The sequence below is a fragment of the Pongo abelii genome, chromosome 19 (genome assembly GCF_028885655.2).
Source record: "Pongo abelii isolate AG06213 chromosome 19, NHGRI_mPonAbe1-v2.0_pri, whole genome shotgun sequence".
Taxonomy (NCBI): Eukaryota; Metazoa; Chordata; class Mammalia; order Primates; family Hominidae; genus Pongo; species Pongo abelii.
This window is the reverse complement of record NC_072004.2, coordinates 8,146,286-8,172,867: the sequence shown is the minus strand read 5'-3', so window position 1 is coordinate 8,172,867 and position 26,582 is coordinate 8,146,286. Positions and strand designations below refer to the sequence as shown.

Genomic DNA, 26,582 nt, shown 5'->3' with positions numbered 1-26,582 from the left:
TCTTGTTGCCCAGGCTGGAGTGCAATGGTGCCATCTCAGCTCACTGCAACCTCTGCCTCCCGGGTTCAAGGGATCCTCCTGCCTCAGCCTCCTGAGTAGCTGGGATTACAGGCATGCGCCACCATGCCCGGCTAATTTTGTATTTTCAGTAGAGATGGGGTTTCTCCATATTGGTCAGGCTGGTCGCAAACTCCCAACCTCAGGTGATCCACCTGCCTCGGCCTCCCAAAATGCTGGGATTACAGGCATGAGCCACTGCACCCGGCCCTTGTTTTGTTTTTATGAGACGGAATCTCACCCTGTCGCCCAGGCTGGAGTGCAATGGCACGATCTCGGCTCACTGCAACCTCCTGCAACTTCTGCCTCCTAGGTTCAAAGGATTCTCCTGCCTCAGACTCCCGAGTAGCTGGGACTTACAGGCGTGCACCACCACGCCCAGCTAATTTCTGTATTTTTAGTACAGACAGGGTTTCACCATGTTAGCCAGGCTGGTCTCGAACTCCTGACCTCAGGTGATCCGCCCGCCTCGGCCTCTCAAAGTGCTGAGATTACAGGTATGAGCCACTGCACCCAGCCTAATTTTTGTATTTTTAGTAGAGACAGGGTTTCGCCATGTTGGCCAGGCCGGTCTTGAACTCCTGACCTCAAGAGATCTGCCCACCTCAGCCTCCCAAAGTGCTGGGATTACAGGGGTGAGCCACCACGCCCGCCCTGATCTTATCTTACTTACTAATTTGTTGACATGGTAATTGTCCCTGTCACCTCTCACCCTCAGGATGAAGGCTTCCTGAGGGCAAGGACTTTGTCTTTTTCATATCTGTATCCCCAGATCCTAGAACAATGCCTGGCACATAGAAGGCACTCAATAAATAGGTATAATTGAATTAAACACAGAGATGATTGGCTGGTCAGTAAAGGGCCTTTATTGCTGCCCTTTTTTTTTTTTTTTTTTTTTTTTTGAGACAGGGTCTTGCTTTGTCACCCAAGCTGGAGTGCAGTTGTGCAAACATGGCACATTGCAGCCTCGACCTCCCGGGGTTAAGCTATCCTCTTGCCTCAGCCTCCCGAGTAACTGGAACTATAGGTGCCGCTACGCCTGGGTAATTTTTGTATTTTTTGTAGAGACAGGGTTTCATTATGCTGCCCAGGCTGGTCTCAAACTCCTGAGCTCAAGTGATCTGCCCACCTCAGCCTCCCAAAGTGCTGGGATTATGGGTGTGAGCCACCGTGCCCCCTCGACTGCCCTTTTTATCCTTCTTGCTGCATTTTCATCCCCTGCCAGAGCCCCAGGCATTGCCCAGCCTGCAGCAGCCCCCAACCACAGCTGCTGCAAACCCACCACCATCGCCACCACCACCACCACCTGAGACCCCTCAGGAACTGCGAGTGGGCTGACACACTCAGGTCTTGCACATGACCTTCAAGCCCCAGTTCCCAACAGAATTGACCCCTGCTCTGGACCCCTTTCCAAGCAGCCCCATCCCCCTTATAAACCACACTTGGAGACCACTGCTCCTATAAGCACACACTTCCCCAGAGAGCCTCAATACAAATGCACCACTATTTACTGAGGGTTCCCCACGTCAGGCACCCTGCTAGGGGAGTCTCCAATGTCATGGACATGCCAAATGCCTGTGCTCTTCACCCTCTGAGTCTCCCAGAGTCCCTGTGCCTCCTGCAGTCAGTGTGACAGCATCAGTCCTGGGCAAGTTGCTGTGCCTGAGCTGAAGGGGAGGCCTTGTCCCGGGCCTGGGCCCCCCTGCCAGCCACTGTCTGCCTTGCTGTCTCTGTCCCTCACCTCCTCTGGTATCATGCAAGGCATTTGCTCATCTGGAGGCAGATGCTCTGGATGGGGTTGGGCAGCCACACCCACCCTCCAATCTCTCCCCACTATTTGGCCCAGTGTTTCTGTGAGAGGATCAGGACAAAGGCAAGAAAGCCCAGGAGGTTCACTGGCTGGCCTGTGGTCCACAGCTCCTGTTTCTTCACCCAGATGCAGGATCTAATGTGGTTCCGAAGCTCAAGGCTGAGGCTGGCTGGTGGATTATAGTTCAAGTTGGGAGATCTGCAGGCAGGAATTATGGAGGCCAGTGTTTGGGGCAAGGAGAAGGGTCTGCAGACTTCAGGGGCCTCAGGACCCAGCTACTGGCCATCTTCAGTCCCTTGGGCTCCTCTGCCAGGCTGTTGGCTGCTCCATAACGTTGCCCTGCAACTGCCACAGAACCCTAGCCTCCAAGAGACCCAGAGCTCAGGGCTCTCATCCCCTGGGTGCCAAGCCACACCTAGCACAGTCTCTTCTGGAGCTCAGACTTAGCATCTTTCTTGGAGCGAGTAATAGGAAAAATGGGAGGTAAAGGAAGAAATGGAGCACTCAGTCGTTTGTGGGTGAGGAGCACAATCACCACACACACACCACAGTCAGCAGAATGCCTTCCCTGATACATATACACACATATCTACACATGCACGTGCACACACACAGATTTTCTGAGACACACACTCTGAATTCTTCTGGAAGAGAAGAACTGGCTTGAGAGGGCACAGGAAGCACCCAGGAATGGAAACTAGTATTTCCCAGACTCAAAAGACAGGACCAGTCATTGCTACAGAACCAAGCAGGGTGACTACTGGTCTCTTGGGTCCAGATCAGCATTTTCTTTGGCTGGTTGGCTTCCTGCTCATTCCTGTTCCCAATTTTATCCTAGGACTTTATCTCCAATGAGGCCCTTTTTTAACTGCCATGACCTAGATTTGTCTTCCTTGGCCCTGAGCATAGGAGGAATACTCATTGGCCATAGGCTCAGCCAGCTCAGTACCCATTGGCTGCTCTGCACTAAGCCTCTGTCTCCATTGGCCACACATTCAAGGCATCCTCATTCATTCTTATTGCTGTGGGTTCAGGCGGCCGTTTTCATTGGCTGCCCTGTCCTGAAGCTCGATCTCTATTGGTTGCCACGAGAGGTAGTATCTCCACTGACAGTGAATCCAATGGATGAATGGGCTTTGTTCTCTCCATGCCACACTGGTAGGTGTCTCCGAATCTGTGCCCCCTCCTCAGCCTGCATTAGGGTGGGGGGGCATTGGGGGTGCCTGAAGAAGGTCCAACAGCCTCGAGAAGCCTCTGGTGCTGGCGAAGGTGCCTCCTCCTTTCGTGTTCCCCTGTGACTTCACACACCAGCTGGGCAGGGAAGGCCCCAGGAAGCCCCTTCAGCCAACCTGGGGGAAGAGAGACAGGGGCTCCAGTGAGGTGGGGGCAGGGAGCAGGTGAGGAGGGAAAGGGGGCCTCGTGGGGTCTCAGGCCTTCAGGGTCATTGTAGGTGTGGGAATTCATGGACAAGCCTGGAGCATCGGTAGAAAGGGCATCAGAAGTGGAGGTGACAGCAGCTCAGAGAGGGTCTGGGCTGCTCCTCCGTCAAGCCCTGCAGTGGCTGCTCATGTCTCTTGGAGTAAGAGGTGGAGTCCTTGCAGGGACCTGTCAGGTCCTGCGTGATCCCATCCCTGCCACTTCTATGACCTCATTTGCTTCTCCCCCTTTCTCTCTCCTGCTAGCCACACTGGCCTCCTTACAGTTCCTCAGTCACACACCAGCCGCAGGGCCTTTGCACTGCCTGCTGCCTCCAGCTGGAACACTCTTCCCCTGGACACCATGGGTCTAAATTAGTTCCATCAAGCTTCATGTTGCCTTCTCAGTGAGGTCCACCTCGGCCTCCCTATTGAAAATTTCACTCTGCCCAACCCTGGAACTCCTGACCTTCTTTGCTCTGCTCACTTTTTTTTTTTCCCCATAACACTCATCACCTTCACGTGTACTTTATAATTTGCTTATCTATTTTGCTCATTCTTTATCGTCTGCCTCGTCTACTAGAACATAGCTCCAGCAAGGAAGGAAGTGTGATATGTTTGATTCACAGTCCCTAGAACAGCGAGTGGCACTTCATAAGTGCTTAATAAATATTTATTGAATGAATAAATGAAGCACGGCCAGGCACAGTGGCTCACGCCTGTAATCCCAGCACTTTGGGAGGCTGAGGCAGGAGGATCACTTGAGCCCAGGAGTTCAAGACCAGCCTGAGCAACACAGTGAGACCCCCACCTCCATAAAAAAACAAAACAAAACAAAAAAAACAGAAATAAGGCCGGGTACTGGAGGCTCATGCCTATAATCCCAGCACTTCAGGAGGTGAAAGCAGACGGATCACCTGAGGTTAGGAGTTCGAGACCAGCCTGGCCAACATGGTGAAACCCCATCTCTACTAAAAATACAAAAATTAGCCAGACGTGGTGCTGTGCGCCTGTAATCCCAGCTACTTGGGAGGTTGAGGCAGGAGAATCCCTTGAACCCAGGAGGCAGAGGTTGCAGTGAGCCGAGCTGACACCACTGCACTCTAGCCTGGCTGACAGAATGAGACTCTGTCTCAAAAAATAATAATAATAAATACAAAATAAATAAATGAAAGACTTTCTCACCTTCAGGGGTCTTGTGCAGGTGTTTGGGGGCGGCCCTGGACTCCAGACTCCGTCCTTCAGTCTTGGCAGGTGCAGACGACTCTGAACACAGTTCCTGGGAACAGTCTGGTTGAGGGTGGGTGACATTAAAGTGATTCTGTTTAGCTTCTCCCCCATATTCCTCTAAGACTCACTTTTTCTTCCCTCATCCCCTCTAGGAGGATACTCACCACAGTCCTCATAGATGGTGTCTGGGGAGCAGGGAAGGGGGCCTGGGGTCGGGAAGGCTCCTAGCCAGCGCTGCATGTCTGATCTGGTGGGGATATTGGGAAGTGTCACAGTTGGCCCAAGAGATCCTCTGGGGCTGAGGCAGGATCCTCAGAAGAGAGAGACCGGGGAAGTGGGGGGAGGTCTGAGAGGTCAGATAAGTGTACCAAGGGTGTTTTCCGAAGGAAGCACAACTCACAGGGAAGAAGCTTGGAGTAGCCGGTGGGTGGGGCGGCCCTGGTGGTTGCTGAGAAGGGAGAGGCGGAAGGTAGGGGGTCCAGATGGATCCGGAACCTGCTGGGCCTGGACCAGGGAGCGATGGGCATAGTCCAGAACCTGTAACCGCTGCCCACTGCCCAGGGATGAGGTCGTTCAGAAGGACAGCAGGGGTCCCGCTGGACCCCTCCTGCCCACTCCAGCCTGGGCTCCTTCCTTCCCTAGGACTCACCTCTTAGGCTGAGTGATGAGCAGCAGGTCGCTAAAGAGAAGCAGGCAAAGAGGGGTGAAGCGGGGGCGCGAGGCAAAGAGCATGCCCCCCCTCCGGCACCCTAACTCGGTCAGCTCTCCCTGGAATTCCAGGCGCCGTGACCAGGAGACCAGGGGCAGGGCCTGCGAGGAAGCGGAGGCAGAGGAGGTTCTAGCGTGGCAGCAGCAACATGGGACAGGGCAAGATGGGGAGCCTGGGCAGGGATGTACCTTGACTTTGTGGAAGCGCAGCCTTTGGGTGAGCCGGATCAGCTCTTCAGTCTGCTTCATGCGCCCCACCTCAGCGCTGCAACGCTCGATGATCTAGGTAAGGGGAGCTGTGTCACCCACCCCAGCGGCCAGCCCCCTACTCCCTACCATTTCTCTCTACCACCTTGTCACCTCCCCCTGCTTCAGCTTGCCCACTGCCCACCTTGCTGACAGCACCCAGGGCCTTCTGGGCATTCTCCTGACGGCTGGACCCCTCTTCTGTCTGGCGCAGGATATTCTGGGGACAAGGAGGAAGGGTGACTGGGCCCCCTGCTCTGTGGCCCTGGGATTCAGAAGGGCCACAGCTCAGAGGACCCTGCCTGTTTCAGCCAGTTTCAATAAGGCTGACAGAACTCATCACTCACCATCTGCAGAACCCTGAGCAAGTCCTGCTACCTCTCTGAGCCTCAGCTTTCCCATCTGTAAAATGGGGCTAATACCCACCTGGCATATCAATAGCATTGTTTTGAGGATTCAAGAAGGTAATATATGTAAAGTGCTTAGCATAGTTCTTGGCACATATTAAATGTTGAAAAGAAGGTTCTTATTTATTTTTTTTTTCTGGAGTCTGGCTCTGTTGCCCAGGCTGGAGTGCAGTGGCATGATCACAGCTCACTGCAACCTCTGCCTCCCGGGTTCAAGTGATTCTCCTGCCTCAGCCTCCCAAGTAGCTGAGATTACAGATGTGTGCCACCATGCCTGGCTAATTTTTTTGTATTTTTAGTAGAGGCGGGGTTTCACCATGTTGGCCAGGCCGGTCTTGAACTCCTGACCTCAGATGATCCACCCGCCTCAGCCTCCCAAAGTGCTGGGATTACAGGCATGAGCCACCGCGCCCGGCCCGAAGGTCCCTATTATTTTAATAATTATTAACCAAAACTGTTAGGGCAGGCAATATAGCAGAGTAGCTAAGAGTGCTTAGATTACAATTTTGTCTCCATCAATTATTTCTATATGACCTGGGGCAAGTTATGTGACCTGTGCCTTAGCTTTCTCATCTCTAAAGTAGGACAAATAATAGTTCCTACTCTCACATAGTTGTGGGTAAGTTTACACAGGTGTATAGCACTTAGAACTATTCCTAGAAAGCTCAATAGCTATTGAGCTATTATGATTAGTATCATTATTATTATTGTGTTGTCTACACTGGGGATAGATAAAACTGAATAAAATCATAAAGACACTGACAATCTAGTTGGGAACTCTTCACATAAAGATCCCTCCATTCGCTGGGCTCAGTAGCTCACACCTGTAATGCCAGAGCTTTGAGAAGCTGAGATAGGAGGATTGCTTGAGGCCAGGAGTTCAAGACCAGCCTGGCCAACATAGTGAGACCCTGTCTCTATAAAAATAAAAATTAATAAATAGCCGGGCATGGTGGCATTGTAGTCCCAGCTACTCTAGAGGCTGAGGCATGAGGATCCCTTGAGCCCAGGAATTTGAGGCTGCAGTGAGCCATGATCGTGCCACTGCTCTAAAGATCCCCATATTGGGTGACCTGGTTAGAAAGGAGTCTCTGCTTTGCAATAGAAGAGAGTGTCTCAGGCTGGGTGCAGTGGCTCACGCCTGTAATGCCAGCACTTTGGGAGGCTGAGGCAGGTGGACCACATGAGGTCAGGGGTTCGAAAGCAGCCTGGCCAACATGGTGAAACCCCATCTCTACTAATAATACAAAAATTAGCTGGGCATGGTAGTCCACACCTGTAATCCCAGCTACTCAGGAGGCTGAGGCAGGAGAATCGCTTGAACCCGGGAGGCAGAGGTTGCAGTGAGCCGATATTGTGCCACTGTACTCCAGCCTGGGTAACACAGTGAGACTCCGTCTCGAAGAAGAAGAAAGAGAAGGAGAAGAGGAGGAGGAAGAGAAGGAGGAGGAAGAAGAAAGTGTCTCAAATCTCAAACTTTTTTTTCCCAGTATCACCCCACTAAGGTGCCTTGTTAAGATAATTTTCCCTAAACATCTCCCTCACCATGAAAGTTTAATTCTACAGATCTACTGGAACTCTGTTTATGCACTAAAGCTTAATGGAGTACAACTGTTGGAATAACTAAGATTATTTTCACCCCCAAAGAACCAATTTTTGCCCCCTTGGGGGTGACATCACCCCAGTTGGGAAGGCATGTGGGTAGAAGAATATAGCCAGAGACAACCTCAAAAACCACTCACACACTCCCCCTGAGACCCAGCGAGCAGAAGAGACTTGCCCAAGGTCACTCAGAGAGTCAGTGGCAGAGCTAGGTGTGGAACTCGTGTCTCCAGCCAGAGGGCCTTTCCCTGCACCTGGACCTAGAGGCAGTCCAGGTAAGGGGAAGAGCACAGGGCCCCTAAGGTAGGGCTTGGTGGGTCCTAGGCTGAGAGACCCAGATTCAGAGTTATGATTTGGGGGATTTTATGTTTAAGGTGGAGTAGTGCATGGTGATAGCTGGAGGGCCAAGAAGCCCTCGGGAGAGTTCTCCGATGGGGTTGATGGGGCAGAAACGGCCGCAGCCGGGACAGGTACCTGCAGCAGCATGCGAAGCCGGGTGATGCGCTGGAAGGGCAGTAGCAGGAAGGACGGCAGCGGGAGCCGCTCACACTTAGGGAGGCTCTGCAGCCGACGCAGCTCGGCGGAGAAGCGCACGTTGGTGTCCCTGCAGAAGCAGGCATGGCTAGCGGCTGCCCGGAGGCCCTGGTGCCCCAGCCTGCTGTGGCCTCGACCCCATCCCCTGCCCCAGCTTCCTCCCCACCCCTGGGACACTCACATGAGGCGGCTGTAGGTCTCCTCCTGATACTGCTGGTTCCGCACATAATCCACATACACCGAGAAAGGCCCCACAGCGTGGGCATGCACCACGTCACACAGGTCGCTGATGTGGGGGGAAGAGCGCACACGGGACAGGAGCGTTGCTAGAAACCTGAAGGAATTGGGGAAGCAAGCAATGGGGCGGGGCAGAGAGCCAGGTCTCCCGGGTTCTTCAGAGAAGGGCTGGGAACTAACTGGGTCCGTAGAAGGAAGGACTTGGCCCGGGAGAGAGGAAAGGGCGTGCCCAGCAGCCTAAGGGCAGGTTCCCTGGAAGGACGGAAAGCCACAGACCGCTCGCTGACTCCCTGGACTCGCTGCACATTGGAGAAGAGTGTGTGGTGATCACGGGGGGTGAGCGTGTCCCGGAGTGCCTGGCTCAGCACGAAGGTGTCGGTCAGCAGCCGCAGGGAGCGCAGGTAGGAAGCCTCGGACGTCACCACCTCGAAAAGACTCTAGAAAGAAGAGCAGGCAGTCGTGGGAAGCCCAGTTCACCGCGGGAAGCTAGGACCCTGGGCCCTCTTGCCCTATGCCTGACCCATGCAGCCGCCTCCCATCTCCCACCTCCAGCTCCCACCTCCTGCATACGCCTCTCCTGGGGGCTGAGGGTATCCAGAAGGCCGCTGGCTTGCACAGTCGGAAGCTCCTGCCACAGGGTGTTGCGAGGTCCAGGGGGTCGTGGGAAGGTGGGTGCATCTCCAGCATTTGCTGGAGAAGGACTCCCATCCTCACCGACCCCCCACAGCTCCTCTGACAGCACCGCTGCTCGGTAGGTCTGGTACAGAGGTTCTAGAGGGCAAACATAGCACTTCAGGGAAGCCCAGGGCTCCCAAACCCTTCCCCACTGCTTGATAGTCACAGCAGGGACCCTCAGGTCCAGAGTCCCTCACCATCCTGCAGAGGCAGCTCCCAGTTCTGCTCCTTCAGCACCTCTAGCCCCTCCTCTTCCCTGTGGAGAAACAAAGGGAAGGGAGTCCCCAGGGCCACCACTGCTGCCCACCACAGGGGTGCTTGTTCCCACGCTGGACAGGGCAACCCACGTGCAGGTTGGATGTAGGGACCCTGACGGCTCCCCACATCAAACCTCAGGCTTTTTTTTTTTTTAAGGGGAAAGACAAGGTCTCGCTATGTTGCCCAGGCTGGTCTTAAACTCCTGGCCTCAGGCAATCCTGCCACCTCGGCCTCACAAAGTGTCAGGATTACAGGCGTAAGCTACTTTGCCCGGCCCAAATTCCAGATCTTTTTATGTGCCTTTTAGAGAGGAGCCCCTGAACTAAGTGGGCCCCATTCTTATATCAACTATTGTAGACCAGAGATTTCTGAGTCTCCTTGTCAGCCGTCTCACATAGCAACCATTGTCTGGAACGCCCTATTTGTGTGTCAAGAAAGCTCAACGTGATGGACTGCAAACTCTCACACCTCCCACCAGCACCTGCAGCCCCTTATCTCCCCTGCTCTGGTCATCAGCACCACCACACCCCCATTTGCCCAAGCTAAAAACCACACTAGTAAATGTTTGTTGAATAAATGAATGGACCCAGATAACTTCTGATAACAATGGTGAATCTAAGATAATTAACAAGCCTGGATAGCATAGAAGAGATGGTCATGATTGCCAAATAGATTTTCAGACAATAATTGCAATAGAAGCTCAAGGTGAGGGAAGGGAGTTAAAATGGTGCACTCACTTACTCTGGGCCCGGCTCTTCACAATATCATATCCCCACGATTCCATGAGGTGGTTCCTATGCTTAGACCCATTTCATAGATGAGGACACTGAGACCCAGGAAGGCTATAGATCTTTTTTTTTTTTTTTTTTTTTGAGATGGAGTTTCTCTCTTGTCGCCCAGGCTGGAGTGCAGTGGCATGCTCTTGGCTCCCTGCAACCTCCATCTCCCCGGTCCAAGTGATTCTCCTGCCTCAGCCTCCCAAGTAGCTGGGATTGCAGGCACCCATCACCATGCCCGGCTAATTTTTGTATTTTTAGTAGAGACGGGGTTTCACCATGTTGGCCAGGGTGGTCTTGAACTCCTGACCTCAGGTGATCCTCCCGCTTTGGCCTCCCAAAGTGCTGGGATTCCAGGCGTGAGGCACCGCGCCCGGCCTTCTCTAAGATCACAGAATTGATAAGGGCCAGAGCTGGGATTCGAAACAAGGGCTGCTTATCTCTAGAGCCGTGGCCCTTGTCCCCTCACCTTTGTGGAGGTGGGATTTAGCTGGAGCTGAAGGTTAGTCTGCCCTCAGGTAGAAGCATGGTGGGGAGAACCAGGGAGCAGGGGTGGGGGTGTTCGGTACCTCCCCTCCACAGTTGCTGGAGGAGCATTCCGAGGAGCTTCATCAGGACTGTCCCCTGGAGACAGAAGCCACAGTGAAGAGAAAAAAAACTCCAGGATCCCCAGCCCAGGACTCCCGACTCCAGCCCCAGCAGGGACGGTTACTATAAAAACTGCAACTCCCTTCAGCACCAGAGCAGCAGCTGGTAGGGAAGCAAAGAGCCCAGGGCCTGTTGGGGATTGTAGCTTTCTGGGCTTTAGTCCCCCCTGCCTCTCTCCTGTCCCCTCACAGCCCAGAGGTCCACTCCCCCAGGCCCTGCACCTGTTTGGATTCCATCTTCAGAAAGCAGATCAAGATCTGGCTGTGGGGGGTCCCCGAAAATGGTGGCGTCCTGCCTGACACGAGTTGGTTTGGGAGGCTTCAGGGGTGGCAGGAGTTTGCGCTCAGCAGTGGAACGGTAGGATGTGAGGACGACGGCAGGGTGACCGATGCTTGGAGGGTTGGGGCGGGAGCGAGAGGTCCGCAGTGGGGAGGCCCGACGGGGGACCCTGGGGACCTCCTCATAGCCCCCCACAGGCACCCATCTGAGCTCCAGGCCAGGCCGGGTGGTGTGGCAGACACAGGGGCAGCAGGGAGGGCAGGCCAGGCCAGCATCTGTGGGAGATGGGTAGCCTAAGGAGAAAGCCCTTGGGGCCCAGCTCCACCCCCGCCCAGACCATCTCCATCTTTAACCTGCCCAGCAACTGCAACATCAAGGTCCAGGCATCTATACGTCTCCTCCACCCTGACTCCCTTCAAATCCCGACATACAGAAACCAGATATCCCAAACATTAAATCCATTTTTGAAAAGGTAGCCCCTGAAAGTTGTTAGCACTGAAAACGAAGAAGATGGGTGGATTGAGGTCACCCAGCTCCCCCCGCCCCCCACACTCACCTGGAGCACCGTTTTCCTGGGACCCACTCCCGGTGAGGGGAGCTTCTCTCTCCCCATTCACATCTGCTCTCGCTTGGAGACCTGGCTCCGGGGCATCTGCCTCCTGAGCCCGGCCTTCAGCACCCCCTTCAAACCTGCCAGCCAGCCTCCGCACAGTGCCAGGGGCTGAGGCAGAGCCATTCTGAGCCAGGACCCCGGCCATGGGGAGTAGAGGCGTGCAGGGTGACCCAGAGGGCTTGGGTGGGGGGACTGGAGACCGGGGAGCAGGTTCTGGGGAGGCAGAGCGCCGGGACACTGGACTAGGTGTGGGGGTGCTGGAAGGTGAGTCTGGGGAAGTCTGGGAGTCCAGGCTGGCTCTAGAAGCTGAGGGGGGCAAAAGAGCAGGGGGCTTGAGGGATACAGCTGGGGGCTCCCAGAAGATGGGGGTGCACATTGGGGTTGGTGCATCATTGGAGTTTCGGGGTAGTTCTTGTGGAGAGGAGCCATTGTGGGGAGGCCCTGGGGACTGGGCAGCCCTGGAACGAGGAGGGCGGGGGCGGATGATCCGAGGGGGCTTCTGCGTGGGGGGTGTTGCTGCAGGAAGGGACTGGGCTGACATCTTCCTCTGTGCTCTTCAAAGGAGTGAGGTGCTCTGCTGGAGTCATCCCCTGAGGAGGAGGGAGGGAAAGAGAAAGACCCTTAGTGCCCCACATGGAGGGTAAACTGAGGCCACCGGAAGGCAGGATTTTGAAGTCAGGAGGGAAGGCTGGTGTGGGGGTTCCAGAGAATCCCTAAAACTCAATACGGGATACAGCTGCTCTGTGTCTGCCCACTGAACCGTGTGTCCGTGGAGTGTGTTGTGGAGGTTTGTGTGTGGTTTGTGTGGGGGGTGGCACGGTGTGTTGTGAGTGTGCGAGTTCTGTGCTTGCCGGGTGGGTGTGCAGGGGGAGAGTGGAGTGTACAGTGTGTGGCGTGTGGCCCTTTAGAAAGTTCTCGGTGTGAGTGTCTGAGATAGCGGTGCCAGGGTGGGTGTACCATGTGTGTTCTGTGCTGTCTGGGTCTGGGGGCCGTGGGCGCGCCTGTCCGCCGGGCCTGGGCTGCGAGGCATGCATCACTGTTTCCCTGCTCCACCGGCCCTCCGCCCCCCATTTCCCAGTTCCTCTCTCCGGACTCTCCCTTTCCGGATTATTTTTAGTCTCCTTTTCCTGCCATCAAGATTCCTGGAGCCTCTGACCCCCGGAGATGAGGAGGTCCTGGCGCAGTCTCTCCTGTCCTGCGTCTGATCATCCCCGCCTGCCCTCGGGTCTGGTCACAGAGAGAGGCCCAGCACAGGCATGGGTCTTGCCAGGAGGCCTGGGGAGGTGGCTGGGAGAGTGAACTGAAGGAGAGGACCAGTCGGGCCAGGGCGCTGTGGCCTGGGTTTCTCTTCCTCCCTCGAGGAAGGAGGCTACAATCCCAAGAAGGCTGCAGGGTCAGGGCTGGGAAGCAGAGGAACCTCCAAACTCCCTTCAGGGGTCAGCAGGAGAGTCATACCCCTCCAGGCCTCGGATTGGGTCCTTGAGAAATGATGAGGGGGAACAAGGGGGTTGTAGATGATGGGTCTTGCAGCTCAGTGGCCTCTGTGTTCTGGCAGAAAGTCATTTAGCAAAGTGACCCACACGGTGGTCTTGACCACTGGCCAGCTCCTCCCCAGCCCCTGCCCCTCAGGGATCCCACCCCCTCTCGGGTACCTGCATTTACTTCCTTCCCTACCCCCCAACTCAGGAACCCAGGTACTCAGGCCCCAAGCACTCACCCTTGAATCCCCTCCACTCTCAGTCACCTCCCAGGGCTGAGTGAGTAGGGGCAGGAAACAGGAATCAGATCCGCCTCCCAACCGGACACCCCCCCCACCTCACAAACCACACCACTCTCCACATGCGCACATCACACGGGGCCCTAGGAGACAGAGGTATCCAGGGTCTCAGAGGTTAAAGGGGTCTGGGGAAAAGCTGAAATTCAGGCTTGGAAAGCGTGTGCGCAGTTTCTACCTGCACAGCTGTGTGAATCGGGGCTCATAGGGGTGAGGTGGACAGGGGTAGGGATGAGGACAAGACGGTAATGGCATAGAGCCTAGCTGGGCAGCATGGGTGTCTGGATGCCTCTGTCTCAGCTAAGGGATGCTGCGTGCGTCCCTCCACGGTGAGTCTCACCATCTTTCCTCGGACTTGCCCCACCACCTGTCTCCTGAGCCGGGCGTGAGCCAATGCCTATTTCACACCGAGGGACCCTCCCGCAGGCTTCCCTCCCTAACTCTGCAGTAGGTCCCCATGAATTTACCTTTATCTTTTTGGAATCAGTTGCTATTTTCAGCCTGTCCTGTCTGCCCCTTGGAGCAAGGAATGCAGGGCTGAGGTCTCCAAGTGTCTGTTCCTGTGATTCTGGGGTGGGAACTCAGGGCCCAGATTGAGATCTCTGTGGAGGAAGCCAGTTCCTCAGCCCCACCCAGCCATTGTGTCTGGTGTGTGTGTGTGTGTGTGTGTGTGTGTGTGTGTGTGTGTGTGTGTGTGTGTGTGTGTGTGTGTGTGTGTGTTAGAGGAGGGAGAAAAGGGGAGGGCCAGGAGGTAGGACTGAAGAGAGGAGAGGTGTGGACTTGGGGTCTGTCTCCTCCAGGGAGGTATAACATTTGCATGGGGCCAGGCGTGGTTGCTCATCCTTATAATCCCAGCACTCCAGCACTTTGGGAAGGCAAGGTGGGAGGACCAGCCTCGGCAACATAGTGTGACTCTGTCTCTACAAAAGATTTTTTAAAAATTAGCCGTGGACAGGCCAGGTGAGGTGGCTCACATCTGTAATCCCAGCACTTGGGGGTCCGAGGCAGGTGGATCACCTGAGGTCAGGAGTTCGAGATCAGCCTGACTAACATAGTGAAACCCCATTTCTACTAAAAATACAAAAAATTAGCCAAGCGTGGTGGCACACGCCTGTAATCCCAGCTAGTCAGGAGGCTGAGGCAGGAGAATTGCTTGAACTCAAGAGGCAGAGGTTGCAGTGAGCCGAGATCGCGCCATTGCACTTCAGCTTGGCCAACAAGAGCAAAATTCCATCTCAAAAGAAAAAAAATAGCCATAATGGCACACATTTGTGGTCCCAGCTACTCAGGAGGCTGATGTGGGAAGATTGCTTGATTGAGCCCAGGAGTTGGACACTACAGTGAGCCGTGATCGCACCACTGCCCTCCAGCCTGGGCAACAGAGCAATATGCTGTCTGAAAACAACAATAAAAAATGTGCAGAGGTCGGGCGCAGTGGCTCATGCCTGTAATCCCAGCACTTTGGGAGGCCGAGGCAGGAGGATCACGTGAGGTCAGGAGTTCGAAACCAGCCTGGTCAACATGGTGAAACCTTGTCTCTACTAAAAATACAAAAAAATTAGCTGGGCCTGGTGGTGCACGCCTGTACTCCCACCTACTCGGGAGGGTGAAGCAGGAGAATCACTTGAACCCGGAAGGTTGAGGTTGCAATGAGCCAAGATCCTGCCACTGCACTACAGCCTAGGCAACAGAGCAAGACTCCATCTCAAAAAAAATAAAAATAAAAAATGTCCCAGGAGCCGTGGCTCACACCTGTAATCCTAGCAGATTGGGAGACCAAGGAGGGTGGATCACCTGAGGTCAGAAGTTTGAGACCAGCCTGGCCAACATGGTGAAACCCCATCTCTACTAAAAAAAAAAAAAAAATACAAAAATTAGCTGGGCATGGTTGCGGGCACCTGTAATCCCAGCTACTCTGGAGGCTGAGGAGAGAGAATAACTTGAACCCAGGAGGCAGCAGTTGCAGTGAGCCGAGATCGCGCCATTGCACTCCAGCCTGGGCAACAAGAGTGAAACTCCATCTGAAAAAAAAAAAAAAGAAAAAGAAAAGTTAGCCGGGCATGGTGGCACTCCCCCGTAATCCCAGCTACTCAGGAGTCTGAGGCACAAGAATCACTTGAGCCCAGGAGGCGGAGGTTGCAGTGAGCTGAGATTGCGCCATTTCACTCCAGCCTGGGCAACAAGAGTGAAACTCCATCTCAAAAAAAAAAAAAAAAATTAGCGAGGCATGGTGGCACTCCCCTGTAATCCCAGAAGAGACTTAATTTTCCAAACAATAAGCCCCAATAAAAACAGCATGAAGCCAATTAAATTTTTGCCAAAAAAAATTTTTTTTTTGAGGCGGAGTCTTGCTCTGTCGCCTAGGCTGGAGTGCAGTGGTGCGATCTCTGCACACTGCAATCTCCGCCTCCTAGGTTCAAGTGATTCTTCTACCTCAGTCTCCCAAGTAGCTGGGATTACAGGCACCTGCCACCATGCCCGGCTAATTTTTTGTATTTTCTAGTAGAGACAGGGTTTCCCCCTGTTGGCCAGGCTGGTCTTGAACTCCTGACCTCGTGATATGCCCGACTCGGCCTCCCAAAGTGCTGGGATTACAGGCATGAGCCACCACACCTGGCCCCAAAAATTTTATAAACAGTCTATAACATTTTAATCTTGACCATAAGATGTAACTTCCATAACCTTTATAACCTTTATTTAGGAGTCAGTTAATGCTCCAAGAAAACCTTGTTAATCTGACACAGGGGCCCATATGCTGGTCTTGCATCAGTGTGTCTTTGACATCAATGGTTAATTTATAGAGAAACTGAATTTATTTTATTTCTCAAAATCACCCTTACCATCTCACATGCGCACCTCTTCTGCGATAGCCCCTGGGCCTTGAGGAGTTTCATAGCTTTAATTTGTGGCCGTGTGTCTTGGCAATACAGTTATTTTGATTGGCATCTTCTACTGGGCCTGAAGATGAGGCTTTAGTTGATGTCAGTTTTTAAGATTTAGCAGAATTGGTGTCCTTTTTAGACCCAAGAATCAAAGCCCTGTAACTCAGTGTCACAAGGACTTTAAAAGCACATACAGAAAAATACATGGATGTAACAAACTTAATTTTAAAAAATTGTTTTTGGCCTGGCATGGTGGCTTACACCTGTAATCCCAACACTTTTGGAGGCCGAGGTGGGTGGATCACCTGAAGTCAGGGGTTCAAAACCAGCCTGGCCAATATGGTGGAACCCCATCTCTACTAAAAATACAAAAATTAGCCAGACGAGGTGGCAGGTGCCTGTAATCCCAGCTACTTTGGAGGCTGAGGCAGGAGAATAGCTTGAACCTGGGAGGCGGAGGTTGCAGTGGGCCGAGATCGTGCCACTGCACTCCAGCCTGGGCGACAGAGTAAGATTCCATCTCAAAAAAAAAAAGAAAAGGAAAAAGAAAAAAAACAAGAGTAGCCTCTGTTTCAGTAACTATTTTAGTCAATAAATCAGGTAACACAATACAAAAGTAAGCAGTTTGGCCGGGCAAGGTGGGCGGATCACCGGAGGTCAGGAGTTCAAGACCAGCCTGGCCAACATGGTGAAACCCCGATTCTATTAAAAATACAAAAAATTAGCCGGGCGTGGTGGCGCATGCCTGTAATCCCTGCTACTCAGGAGGCTGAGGCAGAAGAATCACTTGAACCTGGGAGGCAGAGGTTGCAGTGAGCCAGGATCACGCCATTGCACACCAGCCTGGGCACGACAGCGTGAGACTCCATCACACACACACACAAAAAAAAAGTTTATTTTGCCAAGGTTGAGAGCACACACCTGTGACACAGCTTCGGTAGATCTTGATGACCTGTGTCCAAGGTGGTTAGGGCACAGCTTGGTTTTATACATTTTAGGGAGTCATAAGACCTCAATCGATATATGTAAGATGTACATTGGTTTAGTCCAGAAAGGCAGGACAACTCAAGCATGGAGAGGGCTATAGGCAGGCGCCTGTAGTTCCAGCTACTCGGGAGGCTGAGGCAGGAGAACCCGGGAGGCGGAGGTTGCAGTGAGCCAAGATCACACCACTGCACTCCAGCCTGGGTGACAGAGCGAGACTCTGTCTAAAAAAAAAAAAAAAAAAATGCATATCTGATTGCCTCCTTTGGAAAGGTTAATCAGAAACTGAAAATAATGCAACAGTTTGTCTGTCACCTACCTGTGACCTGGAAGCCCTCTCCATGCCCTCCCAAACTCTTTGGGAGGCCGAGGCGGGCCGATCATCTGAGGCCAGGAGTTCGAGACCAGCCTGGCCAACATGGTGAAACCCCGTCTCTACTAAAAATACAAAAATAAGCCAGGCATGGTGGCCAGCGCCTGTAATCCCAGCTACTGTACTCGGGAGGCTGAGGCAGAAGAATCATTTGAACCTGGGAGGCAGACGTTGCAGTGAGCAGAGATTGCACCACTGCACTCCAGCCTGGGTGACAGAGTGAGACTTGGTCTCAAAAAAAAAAAAAAAGAAGTATTTGATAGAAGTCTCATGTCTCCCTAAAATGTATAAAAGCAAACTGCACCCCAAACACATTGGGCACATGTTCTCAGGATCTCCTGAGGGCTGAGTCACAGGCCATGGTCATTCATATTTGGCTCAGAATAAATCTCTTCAAATATTTTACAGAGTTTGACTCTTTTTGTCAACATCACCATCTATTTTATTTGTGTCTTATCTCATTACAAAAAGAAACTGAGCTCCGAAAATCATATTATGCAGTAAACATGAGATTATTTTTGCATGCACATGTTATTATAAAATACTTTTGCAAAGACACTGAAGGTTTTTGACGTAATAATTCATTCTTCTTCCACCCTTACAGAGCAAAAGTTTTCTATTTTTTCATATTCCAAAGGCGCCATCATAGTTTCAAGTCTGTCTTCTGCCTTGTTCTCTTAGCATTGCTTTATAACCAATTTTCAGGTCGCTACGTGGTCTTTGCAGCTATAACGTTTCCTGGAATATAATGTTGCATCAAATGGATTTCACTATCCTGGTAACAGCAGTGCCCATCTCCTACGAAACTCTCCATCACCCACCCCACTCCATGTGGTTCCAGTGGGACAGCCAATCACAACAGCCTCCCTCTGGCCACGTGACTCAGGTTTGTTCAATCATAGTACCGTATTCCTCCGGCCACGGAGACGGGTCCAGGAATGAGCGGGTCAGGACAGACTCCAGGAGAAAGAGAAGCTTCTGGGCCTCTGAGACAGAGAAGCTTTCTCCTTCCTCCAAGCTCACAAGGCAGGAACAATCTAAGTCAGGAGCTGTCTGTACCTTGGCCTTCTTCCTTCCCCTGCAAAGAGGAGGAAGCCAGTCAACAGTGGGAGAAAATGAGCCCCATACCTGAGGGAAGCTGAGCCAAGAGAGGGAGGAGGCCTGGTGGTGGCGCATGCCTGTAGTCTCAACTACTCCGGAGGCTGAGGCAGGAGGATCACTTGAACCCAGGAGTTAGAGGCTGCAGTGAGCCAAGACCACGCCCCTGCACTCCAGCCTGGGTGACAGAGCAAGACCCTGTCTCAAAAAAAAAAGCGAGGGATTACAATGATATTTGAGTCCCTTGGACGTCCCAGTTTCCAGAAGCATGACATTTCCTTTTGCGCTTGAGCTGGTTTTAGCTGGTTTTCTGTCACTTACTGCTGAAAGAATCTTGACCATTACAATTTATCACCTAGTGCACAAATGGGAGACAGTCCTCCTAGGGAACCTTACAGTCTTTACCATTACGAATAATGAGTGCAGCCGGGCGTGGTGGCTCACACCTGTAATCCCAGCACTTTGGGAGGCTGAGGCAGGCAGATCACTTAAGGTCAGGAGTTCACGACCAGCCTGGACAACAAGGTGAAACCCCGTCTCTACTAAAAATACAAAAATTAGCCAGGCATGGTGGCACGAGCCTGTAATCCCAGCTACTCAGGAGGCTGAGGCAGGAGAATCACTTGAACCCAGGAGGCGGAGGTTGCAGTGAGCCAAGATCACATGATTGTACTCCAGCCTGGGCGACAGAGAGAGAATCCATCTCAAAAAAAAAAAAAAAAAAAGACTTCAATTTGAAGTCTTTTTGAAATATTATTATTATTATTATTATTTGAGACGGAGTCTCGCTCTGTTGCCCAGGCTGGAGTGTAGCGGTGCAATCTCGGCTCACTGCAAGCTCCGCCTCCTGGGCTCAAGCCATTCTCCTGCCTCAGTCTCCCGAGTAGCTGGGACTACAGGCGCCCGCCACCATGCCCGGCTAACTTTTTGTAGAGATGGGATTTCACCATATTGGCCAGGCTGGTCTTGAACTCCTAACCTTGTGATCCTCCCGGCTCAGGCTCCCAAAGTGCTGGGATTACAGGCATGAGCCACCGCGCCTGGCCTGAAATATTATTAATGAAGTAACCCTAGGAGCTTCAAGGTCGCTGGTTTAGACTTTGCCTGGAGAGTCTGTTCTGGAAGGATGAAGGAGCCCACAGGTGTCTGCCCCATCTCTTTGTGTCCACACCCAGCAGCCTCCTTCAGTCTTCCTCATGTCACTGACCTGTTGGTTGGAAAAAGTGGGTGTCAGGGAGAAGAGGCACTTAGACTGTTCCTTTAAAATCAGGCAGAGGGGTTTAGCCAAGCCAATAGGCAAGGCATGAATGAGCATTGTGGGAATCCAGGGAAGCGCAGGCACAGCGAAAAGGAAAGTAGGCACATCTGGAGAACTGTGAAAGGGAAACAAACTTACGTGAAATGAAAAGAGGGACACATGGAGGCCATATCGTGAGCAATCACACTGGGCAGACAGGCCCTGAAGATTTCAGAGCAGAGTAGGGGGAGTGGATCACAATAGTTTTTGTATGTTTGTTTGTTTGTTTTTGAGACAGGGTCTTAAAATCGCCTTTGTAAAGTTATAACTGAGGAAATTATGACAGGGAAAGAAATCAGACCTCACCAATTCCATGTTGCTTCTAACCTTTAAGCTGTCCTTGTTCATTCCTCGGCGTAGGCTGAACTAACTTTGGGAAGGAATTCAGTTCATGGCTTGACTCTGAAACAAAATTGTTAATAGTCCTTAACCGAAAAGACCCCCTTCTTGCCTGGGGACCAGTCTGCCTTTGCAGGACTAACAAATTGACAGATTAGCTACAAGATTATAAATTAGTTTGGGGGTCATGCAGCCGCTGGCTCCATGAATCAGCTGATACCACCCAGACCTTAATCTGGCACCACCAGTTCTGTCATCACACCCAGGAACAGAAGACAGCAAGAAAACTCACTTCAACCCCCTGCAATTGCATCTCCAACCTGACCAATCAGCACTCCCCATTTCCCAAGTCCCTGCCCACCAAATGATCTTTAAAAACTCTGATTCTGGTAGCCGGGCGCGGTGGCTCAAGCCTGTAATCCCAGCACTTTGGGAGGCCGAGGTTGGCGGATCACGAGGTCAGGAGTTCAAGGCCAGCCTGACCAACATGGTGAAACCCCGTCTCTACTGAAAATACAAAAAAATTAGCCAGGTGTGGTGGCACACGCCTGTAGTCCCAGCTACTCGGGAGGCTGAGACAGGAGAATCGCTTGAACCCAGGAAACAGAGGTTGCAGTGAGCAGAGACCATGCCATTGCACTCCAGCCTGGGTGATAAAGTGATACTCCGTCTCAAAAAAAAAAAAAAGCAGGATTTGGTTTAGGAGTCATGCAGCTGGAGGCTGCAAGATTCTGAACCTCCCCAAATTGCTCCTGGGGATAACATGATTGTTGTAAAACCTAAGATCAGTGCTTGTGATATTTTGCAGACCCTGCACTCAAAGCATCATCTGGCAACACCCAGATCAATAAACTGGTTCATCTGGTCTTGTGTCCCCCACCCAGGAACCGACCCAGTGAAAGAGGAGAGTTTCAACTCCCTGTGATTTCATCTCCCACCTGACCAATTAGCACTCCCCACTTTCCGACCCCCTACCCACCAAATTATCAAAAACCCTGATCTCTGAATTTTCAGGGAGATTGACTTGAGTAATAATCAATTTTGCATGTGGCATGGCCGGCCTCGTGTCAATTAAACTCTTTCTTTACTGCAATGCTGTGGTCTTTATTTGTGCAGCGGACAGGAAGAGCCCATTGGGCAGTTACATTTCCACTGAGGATGCTAAGCTGGTGGAATATGGGCCTGGAGCTACTAGTGGCCATCAATGAGGTGACCTGAGAATAAAACCGATAACATGGCAGAGGTGGAGAGAGACAGATTTGAGTGCCTGATTCTGTGTCTGGAGCTTTCAGTTGTGTGAGTCAATGAGTTCCCTTTTCATAAGCTAGTTTGAGCTGGATTTCTGTCACTTACAACAACAAAACAATCCCTTATAAAGGGAGCTTCTAATAAAATAAGTGTTGCGTCCAACTGCCTCCGGTAGGGCCAGGACTTGGAAGTCCAGTAGAATCTTTCATGGAGCTCAGAACACCTGGGCCTCATTTCTGTCCGGAAAGCTGTTAATGTAGGTAGCCTGCCTGTGATGGGGGATAAATCAGGAAGAAGCAGTAAGGAAAAGCTGGCCTGCTCTGGGAATTTATACAGGTTTTGGCCCAGGTGAGGATACACACAGACGATCCTTCCTCACCACCACTAGGTGGAGTCTGAGCACTTCGGGTGCGGGGTCAGCAGTCAAAAGGAACCCATCAGTGTCTAGGAGGAGGCAAGAAAGACACAGCCCCCTGCCCTCCAAGCCCCTGCGTCTTTCTCGCTCCCTCTCTATGTTACCACCCCTTCTTTCAGACACCTGGGGACTTTTACGTTCCCTATGCAACTCCTCTCAAGTCTGATTCAGGACATTCACATCCAGGAAAAAAATGATAACAGCCTGCAATAAATCAAGACAGCATGATATTGGTCAAAGACTAGACACACAGATGAAGGGAACAGAAGAGAGCGCACAGAAATCGAGCCACACAAATATAGAAAACAGATTTTTTACAAAGGGCCAAAGGAAGAAGAAGAAAGAAGAAGAAGGAGAAGAAGAAGAAGAGGAGGAAGAGGAGGAAGAGGAGGAGGAAGAGGAAGAAAAAGAAGGAGGAGGAGGAGGAAAGAAGAAAGAAGAAAAGAGAGAGAAGAGGAGGATAAGGAAGAAGAAACCAAACTCAGACCTCACATAATTTACAAAAATTAACTCAAAATGGATCATAGACCTAAATGTAAAAAGTAAAACTATAAACCTTCTAGAAGAAAACATAAAAGAAAATCTAGGTGACCTTGGGCTTAATTATACATTTTTGGGTTTTTGTTTTTTTTTTTTGAGACAGAGTCTAGCTCTGTTGCCCGGCTGGAGTGCAGTGGTGCGATCTCAGCTCGCTGCAACCTCTGCCTCCTGGGTTGAAGTGATTCTCCTGCTTCAGCCTCCCGAGTAGCTGAGATTACAGGTGCCCGCCACCACACCCAGCTAATTTTTGTATTTTTAGTAGAAACGGGGTTTCACCAGGTTGACCAGGCTGGTCTACGAACTCCTGGCCTCAGGTGATCCACCTACCTCGGCCTCCCAAAGTGCTGGGATTACAAGTGTGAGCCACTGCATCTGGCCTCAGACGGATCCCGAGTAGCTGGGATTACAGGCATGCGCCACCACGCCCAGCTAATTTTGTATTTTTTTTTAGTAGAGAAGAGATTTCCCCATGTTGGTCAGGCTGGTCTCGCACCCCCGACCTCAGGTGATCCGCCTACCTTGGCCTCCCAAAGTGCTGGGATTACAGGTGTGGGCCACCACACCCAGACTCCTGATATTTTTAATTAAAAAAAAAATTAGGAGGTCAGGGAACCCAATATGGAAGGCAGATTGTGGCAAAAGAATTTAATGATACTACTAATGTATGAAATAACTTTTCTGAAGGGAGCTGGGGGGAAAGGTGCTGACCTGAGTAATTTTGGAAATGAGTCGAGTCTGTACAATCAAAGGCAAATGGAACTACACATAAGCACTGTACCCTAGTTTATAAGATTGTTCCCCACAGGGGTATGTGTTAACAATTCTCTTTTGAGACATTACGATTACAAATAAAGAAATATTTTATTTTATTTTATTTTATTGAAACGGAATCTTGCTCTGGAACCTAGGCTGGAGTGCAGTGACGCAATCTTGGCTCAGAGCAACCTCCGCCTCCCAGGTTCAAGTAATTCTCGTGCCTCAGCCTCCCAAGTAGCTGGGACTACAGGTGCGTGCCACCACGCCCAGCTAATTTCTGTATTTTTAGTAGAGATGGGGTTTTGCCATGCTGGCCAGGATGGTCTTGAACTCCTGATCTCAGGTGATCCACCTGCCTCAGCCTCCCAAACTGCTGGGATTACAGGCATGAGCTACTGTGCCTGGCCACAAATAAAGAAAAATTTTAGGCTGAGTGCGGTGGCTCACCCCTGTAATCCTAGCACTTTGGGAGGCTGAGGCAGGTGGATCATCTGAGGTCGGGAGTTCGCAAACCAGCCTGACCAACATGGAGAAACCCTGTCTCTACTAAAAATACAAAATTAGCCAGGCGTGGTGGCGCATGCCTGTAATCTCAGCTACTTGGGAGGCTGAGGCAGGAGAATCACTTGAACCTGGGAGGCAGAGGTTGCAGTAAGCCAAGATCACGCCATTGTGCTCCAGCCTGGGCAACAACAGCAAAACTCCATCTCAAAAAAAAAAAAAAAAAAAAAGGAAAGAAAGAAAGAAGAAAAAGTTTAGGCCAGGTGCAGTGGCTCATGCCTGTAATCCCAGCACTTCGGGAGGCCGAGGCGGGAGGATCACCTGAGGTCAGGAGTTCGAGACCAGCCTGGCTAACATGGTGAAACCCCGTTTCTACTAAAAATACAAAAACAAATTAGCAAGGTGTGGTGGTTCATGCCTGTAATCCCAGCTACTCAGGAGGCTGAGGCAGAAGAATCGCTTGAACCTGAGAGGTGAAGGTTGCAGTGAACTGAGATTGCAACATTGCCCTCTAGCATGGGCAACAAAGAGCAAAATTCCATCTCAAATAATAATAATAATAATAATAATAATAATAAAGAATTTAAAAAGAAAAACAAAACAATTCTGATACTCCTATACACATGTCCTGGAATAAACAATTAAGTAAATAGATGGCAAATTATGGAAGCCAGGTTTCTCACAGTTGGGGTGGGAGTTTAGATAAACAGGGGAGGTGGCTAGAATGATCCATGTAGTAATGGATTAAAGTTGGAGACATCAGTATGAATTCATATTAATGTATATTAATATAGCTTAATATAGATATGGATGGTTACATATGGAAATACGTGTTTGTGTATATACATGGGTTAGTATACACACATATATTTCCTTGCTTTCTCAGATGTGAGGGTCCAGAAGCAATGATACCTCAAAAGCAACAAGCACACCTAGTGCCCAAATCTTGGATTCTAAAACCATTTGCCAATAAAAGAAAATAGGGGTCCTTGGAGAAATGGCTGATTGCAGGACTGTGGCAGGAAATACACAAAATGAGCCTGGAGCATTTTATAGTACCAGAAAGTAAGGTGACACTAAATAAACAAAAACAAGGTTTTAATTAAAACAACAACGTTGACAACGACACTGATGGGACTCTTATGTTTCTCCTTGGCTGAGGATTGACCGCCATCATGAATGACTTAGTAACTCTCTGAACTAGGAGTTCATGATCAACTGATTACATACTTCAGGAGGAACAAATGGTTATTGAGGTCCTTCACCCTGGGAAGGCAACAGTACCTAAGACAGAAATTCAGGAAAAAGTAGCCAAAATGTATGAGACTACACTAGATGTCATCATCTGTGTTTGTTTTTGTTTGTCTTTATGAGGTGGAGTCTTCATCTGTCACCAAGGCTGGAGTGTAGTGGCGCAATCTTGGCTCACTGCAACCTCCGCCTCCCGGGTTCAAGTGATTCTCCTGCCTCAGCCTCCCGAGTAGCTGGGATTACAGGTGCCTGCCACCACACCCAGCTAATTTTTGTAGTTTTAGCAGAGACAGGGTTTCACAATGTTGGCCAGGCTGGTCTCAAACTCCTGACCTCAGGTGATATGCCTGCCTCTGCCTCCCAAAGTGCTGGGATTACAGGCATGAGCCACCACGCCTGGCCTCATCTTTGTATTTGGATTCAGAACTCATTTTGGTGGTGGCAAGACAACTGGCTTTGGCATGATTTATGATTCACTGGATTATGCAAAGAAAAATAAACCCAAATGCTGACTTCCAAGACATGGCCTGGATGAGAAGAAAAAGAACTCAAGAAAGCAATGAAAGGAACACAAGACCAGAATGAAGAAAGGGGGACTGCAAAGGACAGTGTTGGTGTGGCAAAAAGCCAAAGGAGTAAAGATGCTACAATAACATCTGTGGTCATTGTGGATTTTTCACAAGATTTATAAACTAAAAACTTTTGTGTGCAAAAAAAAAAATGGATGAGGGTATGCTAAAGAGACACAGGAGCCAACGGAAAGAGCTCTCAAAGGCCAAAGCTAGAACGAAATTAGCTGGAAAATAAATATGAAGTATATTGGATTAGAACCTAAAGTATAAATGTCCATGAGTCCATACTGATTAAATAAATGGTTGAATAAATAATGGGGGAGTAGAGACAAATATCTCATATGAAAGAACTCCAGGCCAGGCCTGGTGGCTCACAGCTGCAATCCCAGCACTTTGGGAGGCTGAGGCGGATGGATCATCTGAGGTCAGGAGTTTGAGACCAGCCTGGCCAACGTGGCGAAATCCTGTCTCTACTAAAAATGCAAAAATTAGCTGGGCATGGTGGTGAGTGCCTGTAATCCCAGCTACTTGGGAGGCTGAAGCAGAGAATTGCTTGAACCTGGGAGGTGGAGGTTGCGGTGAGCTGAGATCGTGCCACTGCACTCCAGTCTGGGCAACAGAGTAAGTCTCCATCTTCAAAATAAAATAACCTCCAAATAATGTATTTACATACTCCCCTTTCAAGGAGGGAGAGGCATAACTTCCTACTTCTTTAATGTGAACTGTGTTTAGTGAACTTCCTTCCAAAAAGTACAGTATGGAAAGGGGGAAAAAATAATAATGTTATATCGGGAGGCTGAGGCAGAGAATTGCTTGAACCTGGGAGGTGGAGGTTGCAGTGAGCTGAGAGCGCGTCACTGCACTCCAGCCTGGGCAACAGAGTGAAACTCCGTTTAAAAAAAAAAAAAAGAATGTTATAATGGGAAAAGCTGACAAACGCCACCTCAGCCAGGTGATCAGGGTCAACATCAACAGTGATGAGTCATGTTGACAGTACGGATCAAGTACCACCCTTGATATGATGTGATGAAAACAGCAGTTTACCTTGGTGGGTCTT

At 50.9% G+C, this 26,582-nt stretch overlaps 1 protein-coding gene across 1 annotated transcript; it reads right to left on the bottom strand.

Annotated features, from left to right (window-relative positions):
- Window positions 1–1,038: 1,038 nt before the first annotated feature.
- ARHGEF15 (Rho guanine nucleotide exchange factor 15) lies at window positions 1,039–12,077 on the bottom strand. The gene is made up of 15 exons (XM_002827006.5): window positions 11,439–12,077; window positions 10,825–11,157; window positions 10,525–10,579; window positions 9,119–9,177; window positions 8,806–9,017; window positions 8,523–8,683; window positions 8,191–8,343; window positions 7,950–8,079; window positions 5,612–5,686; window positions 5,410–5,502; window positions 5,162–5,322; window positions 4,913–5,065; window positions 4,677–4,759; window positions 4,468–4,572; window positions 1,039–3,216 (listed from the first exon to the last, which is right to left on the bottom strand). The coding sequence occupies exons 1-15, from the start codon at window positions 12,034–12,036 to the stop codon at window positions 3,065–3,067; spliced, it is 2,523 nt and encodes an 840-aa protein (XP_002827052.4). The 5' UTR covers window positions 12,037–12,077; the 3' UTR covers window positions 1,039–3,064.
- Window positions 12,078–26,582: the final 14,505 nt, after the last annotated feature.